Here is a 6,000-nt window from a genome sequence, read left to right as displayed (position 1 = left end):
AGAAAGCAATGAAACTTTCTAAATTATTAAATAATTTTTGGGTGCAAACTGTATTATCTAAAGGCCTTTGTGGCCCAGAGGCAGTTGAAGAATGACTATCATATGAAAGACAAATACAAATATTTGGTGTACTAATAGAATACCTAAATTAGACCCAAGTAGCCTAGAAATGAACGTAGCTTTTGAAGGTTCACAGGTAGGCACAAAAGAATATAGTCTATGCAGTGGAGAAATCAAGTTCATTTATCATGACCACCAAGAAGATATGAAGTGATGGTAACATGTCTTCAAATCTATGGAGCTTCAAAATGAGCAGTCAGGGCAATATAGCTCTCCTGCAAGTGGGGTCATGTTTGTGCACAGAGGAAAACATTCCTACCTTCTCAATGAAAAATGTCACCTTGCATGTACTGGCAAGTTCTCTGAAATTTCACCAAGATAAGACATTTTAATAGTCTAAAAGAACCACTTTTAGAGCTGTTTTCAACCTATGTTAATTACCAGGGAGCAGGATGGGAGTATTTCTGTTTTTCGGTACAAATGTAGGGTAAAATTTTATAACAGGTCGATATACTCAATTCACAGATATTCCCTCAAAGTTTAACTTGTTAGAGTCATTAAATCAGGAGAAGCCATCACAATAAAACACATAACACAGGATTACATATTTTGCTTTTGAGGACCTCAGAAATATTTGTTTCCATTGACTTTTTTTTTTTTTGATTAAAACTAAAATAAATGAAATTCCAAAATCACTTTTAAAAGATTCAAGAATCACTTTAAAAATCTTGTGAGGATACTAACATAACATGGATTATTCCAATCCTATTCATTAGTCTGGTGTTTGTCAGCTCCATAAAAGTTTACTAATGATAATAAGATTCAAATATCTGGTGTCCAGACAATGTTCACAGGCTACTTCTGTCCTTAAGAGAAGTAGAAGAGCAGTTTTAGGTTTGGTCTGTCTTTATTCCCAAATTTGAACAACCCTTACACGTTCAAACTTGTGCGAGACTCAATAGGAACACATTTCTGCTGCTATGCTGAGGCCACCAGTTTCCCTGAGATGGTCGTATCACAGAGGATTCCCAGTTCTAACTCTGGTCGACAGTTTCCAAACAATGCAATACTGTGAATAGAGGACTGTATAAAATAGAAGTTTCTTTCAAAAAGATATATGGTGTGCTTTTGGAATAAAAAAATATCACTCTTCTTGGTTAAAGGTTGGCAACTGTGTTTTTAACTTTAAAATGTCTGAAATTGGCTCTTTTCTTTCTTGATAGAAGCTGAGTCCAGTGATGTGTTCAACATCTGTGATCCGAGCTCTGTGTAACTTCAACAACTCTTCAACCCATGAGGATTCATGCTTCCCATGCTATGAGGGTGAGAAATAAAGAAAAATCGTCACTGGAGGACAGTCAGTTCACTTACCCTCCAAGCTCTCCATCTCCCCTATTTTAATCAGCTATGGCACTTTGGCTCTTAAGTGGCAGATATCATAAAATTTGTTAGGCATAATCCTTGCTCTTGTAACTCACTATCTAATATATATCGTGTATGTTTGCTTAATAAAATGTACCAAATTCGGGGAAAGGAAAGTGTACCTGGAACAGATGCTGATTTATTGCATTCGTGCAGGACACTTCAGTTGTGTAGGGTTAAAAAATGTTGGAAAACAGAAGCAATATGGCATGGTAGAAAGCATATGGGAATTAGCATAAAGAAACTTGGATTCAAATCCTGGTCCTACCAAGTAAACTGAGGCAAGTTATTTCACATCTGAATCCAGATTCCCTTATCTAAACCCTCCTTACAAGGTTTTGTTTTGAGGATCCAATGTAATGATGTGTGCAAATGCACTATACAAACACTAGTTCTTATGAGAATCAGTTATATACATAATTGCAATGAAGAAAGGGTTTGGGGGAAGTGATAAAACAATTTCATTTTTGGTAAGGTAGTGAAGTCTTAGCTGATATAAAATTAGAAAAGAATTAAAGGCATATACTCTGGCACATGGAAGCAGAGGTGGTAGCTGACACAGGTAATAGAGATGGAAATCATATATGCATGTGTTAGTGTAAATTTTTCTGAAAAAAGCTACTGGAGAAGGTTAGATGAAGAAAACACTGACTGGTTGGTGGGCTATGATTATACTTGAAAGATCTCCTTCAATAAAGTTTCTTGTACCTTTGGAAAATTTTTAGTTAAAAATGATAAATACAGACTTCACATAAAAGGGGAATAGACCAATAATTTCCATTTTCCCATTAGCCTCCTAACATCTACTTAATACTACTCAATACTGCTGCCCCACTGTCTCCTTCTCTGCAGCTGTCCTCATCCTCTGTGACAAATATCTGGGTTCTCTGTTATTTGCTGCAGAACACTACGTGATAGTTTTAATGAAAATTTAATCTCTCAAACGAGATAAAGCAACAAAGAAGGAAATGTTTGGTGTGTGTCCAAAGACGCCCCACTACTGACCAGTTAGCAGAGTTAGATGCTCAACAGGCACCTGAATAATTAAAATCTCTTTGTTCTGCACATAATTCTGAAGCATAAGTAAAAAATAGCTTAATGAGAAATATATTCTATGAAGACTGGTCAATTAATTCTGTAAGTTGGTCAGAACAACAATTAAAGAGAGACATATCCTCATTAATTTTAATGAATGATACACAGGAAAACTACTAGATCAGGGATGGCCAATGGGTCACTGTACTGCACTTTTGGAATTATAAATCCAGTTTTGAAACCAGAGTAAATTCACACTTCAAATAAACCTAGAATTTAGTGGCTAAATCATACACGGTCACCAGGTTTTTACATTTTGATCTGATTTTTACTATTTTTAACAGACAAGAGTGGTCTTCTCCAAAGATATGTCATCTTAGAGGATCATCAATTTCAGGCCATCCTATAATTTCAAAGTATATGTATATTCAAGTTATATTTTCTTCCGCAGTAATGTTAGATGTAAGACACAAACACAAATATACTTGTATTTATATTTTCAATGTTTAAGGTAAGTTAACAAAGGCTACTTACCACACAGCTCTCACTGTTATCAGTCCTGTGAGGCAAAATGAAAGCTAAGGTATCTAAGTTTTCACACTGTGAGGAAGTCTGTGATGTGTTTTTACAACTTGTTAGTACAATGAAGAAGTGAGTTGGAATCAGAATTTCTTGATTGCGGATGAGTCTGCTGTTTCTGTAAAATATGGCAATATTCACTTTAAGAAAGAAATAACTATATTCTTTTTAATGAATACTTCAGCAAAGCATGTTTAATACATCTAAAAATAAAATTTAAATGATTAATTGTATTATAAGAAGTTAGTAATCATAATACCTCAACATATTCTGCCAGATTGAGAGAGAATAAGAATTAGAATACAGTGAGATAAACACAACCCAAATAACTTTTATTTTCTATACATATTTAATGAACTTTGAAAGTTTTAAACATTCTACCGTAACACACCGGAATTGAGGAATTGAGGCATTAATGAAAAAAATATCATTTTTGAATACCTATAACCAAGATTCTAAAGCATTATTATTAGTCTTTTAAACTCTATGCAGTTGTGGACAAAAAATGGACAGAGAAAGAACTGGTTTGGGATTTTCTTTTTAGTCCATCCCCTTCAGAGAAGACATGTTGCTGTGTCTTCTTTGCTTTAACTAGATTTTCTTTCCTATCCCAATAACATTATTATTCTTTTAATTGCAGCATATTTTTAAAGATGTCCCAAGTAACACCTCTGCCTCATCTTACTTCTCCTATTTCCTTTGGTCTCAAAGCTAGGTTTTTTGCTTGTTTTTTCAGCATCTTTAAAAATTTAAGGTAGTAGGCTCATTGTTTTCAAATATAAGTTTATGTGGTACCATAGTACAGAAAACAGATTAAAACAGAGAGCTCCAGTTGAAGCTGCAAATGGGAAAGGTATGAAGTTCTTTTCTTTACCTACTCTACTGCTGTGACTTGTGAAGCAGTTATATAGGGCCCTTATGCCTCAAGGAATATAGTAAAAAGAAATTGTGATTTTACAAACTAACTTGGCCACATATATACATGTGTGTAAACCGTAATCCCTAAGTCAGCTTGGGAGAGAAGGTCTCAGAAAGGGACTGAATCTCAGAGTAGGTTTTGGTCCCCTTTTGGTGAAGCCTTAATAGCAAAACTGCTTCAAAAAAATCTTGTAATTATAATTACTATTTTAATAAAGATCAACCAGTTTCTAAAATGTTCTCCTCTCTCCTTTATGAAAACAGCTCCACTGATGGTTTTCTCAAGATCGTCACTCTGTTATTTCCCTCCATCCAGAGTTGGGTAAAAGCTGTGACATTCACCTAAGACTTACACTTGGACACTTCAGCTTTATAACTGTTGATTCCTTGACTTAAGATGCCTCTAGCTACACCATATGGTTCTTTATCTTGTAACTAGCAGTATGTTAATTGAGACAGTATCTTAGCCACACATGGAGATTTTAATCACTGATGTCACCTTCTTACCATATGGCAGAGTTCAGTACTTAATCTGACCTCAAAAATTGCTCATCTGAGATGAGTGGTGGAGAAACACTACTTCTTTCACCTAAAAAGTATTCTAATGAACACTGAGCGAAACATCCATACTAATCAGATATATCAGGGGGCTTCCAGCGTATTCTGAAATGTCACATACATAAACCTGAATACTGTCAGAGAGAAAATGTTCTGATGACTCATCTGAATGGTAATCCCAATTGATAGCTGCTGTTAAGAGTAAATGAAATATGTTCTTACTGCTTCAGAATCTCCGCGGAATCATAATGTCCATCATAATCAGAGTCAAACACAGGACCGCTGACAACATTGACGCCATTTCTTTCTTCAGCGTACTGTGGTAGGAGGGTGCCATGAAAGTAGCGCCATATAACTGAAACAAGAAGGAAGATAGTGTAGTTTCAAAAGAACAAGAAGCCATGCTGTCATGTGAAATAAATCAACAGACGATTCAGAATTAGCATTTGTAATAATCAGAGATAAAGTCAAGTTTGGCTTTGGTCTTAGTGTGAGGCCAAAAATTCACTGTTCAGCTTTGGCCTTTGGAAGGACTAATAGACAAATGTTGAATTCAACTCTATTTCAGCCATTCCTGAACTTGTGCTTCATCATGAACTTTTGGTCACATATTATCATTAAACATTAAAAAAAAAAATCAGAAACAAGGCAGGTTATTCAGATTTATTGTTAATATCTGAATATTCCCTGTGAAATAGTCACAAGTATTCTAGATGTAAATTAGAGTAAAAATCTCCTTGTATGCTCTATATTTAAAAATCCCATGTCACTGGAAGTGTAAATGTATATTTATTCTTGTAAAAGCCAAATGCTTCAATAATTAATAATATAAAAATCTATTCATTTTAAGATCAAAAACAATTATCAGGAACTTCCAAACAGTTAAATAGGGAAATAGACTAAAAGTTAATGTTAGTGGACTGTATTAGCTAGACAAGAACACTACATACTTTCTCTACCAAAAATGTTTATAAACACTTAAATACTAAGCAGAGTAATAGATATGGGAATGTATCATAACTTTAATACATGAAGAATTTTTTTGTATACTGGAATTCTCAAAGTCAAACAAACCTATAAGAATGTATTTGATGTTTTGTCATTTAAGTTAAGAACGTCAGTCTTATACATATAAATTTTACCTATAGTACACAGAAATTCATTAGAATAAAATATAGGGTTGAAATTTTTTACCTTGAAAACTCTGGTACATAGGCACTACATTAGTAGTAAGCAATGCTTCAGAATATATTTCACTCGAACCTTTGTTTAGTTCTACAAAAAAATAAATAAAAAGGACATTCTTCACAAATAACGTCAGAAACTATACTTTCTTATTGGGGGACTTTAAAAAAATGAGCTGAGTAGTATCCTAAACCCATAAAACTTTCCCAGGTACTGATTCAAAGGGAAATACAATGTGTTTGG

General features: G+C 34.2%; 1 protein-coding gene across 1 annotated transcript in view; it reads right to left on the bottom strand.

Moving 5' to 3' along the window:
* Nucleotides 1–643: 643 nt before the first annotated feature.
* The window catches only part of ENPP1 (ectonucleotide pyrophosphatase/phosphodiesterase 1), a 59,547-nt gene continuing 54,190 nt past the window's right edge, over nt 644–6,000 (bottom strand). The window contains exons 22-25 of the mRNA XM_019729374.2: nt 5,767–5,847; nt 4,795–4,927; nt 3,052–3,214; nt 644–1,375 (exon numbers count right to left, since the gene is read on the bottom strand). Coding sequence (XP_019584933.2) covers nt 1,205–1,375; nt 3,052–3,214; nt 4,795–4,927; nt 5,767–5,847 — 548 coding nt within the window. The 3' untranslated portion in view covers nt 644–1,204. The remainder of the gene's footprint in view (nt 1,376–3,051; nt 3,215–4,794; nt 4,928–5,766; nt 5,848–6,000) is intronic.

The sequence above is a fragment of the Rhinolophus sinicus genome, linkage group LG05 (genome assembly GCF_036562045.2).
Source record: "Rhinolophus sinicus isolate RSC01 linkage group LG05, ASM3656204v1, whole genome shotgun sequence".
NCBI classification, from domain to species: Eukaryota; Metazoa; Chordata; class Mammalia; order Chiroptera; family Rhinolophidae; genus Rhinolophus; species Rhinolophus sinicus.
The sequence above is the reverse complement of the archived record's forward strand: the minus strand, read 5'-3'. Positions and strand labels throughout refer to the sequence as shown.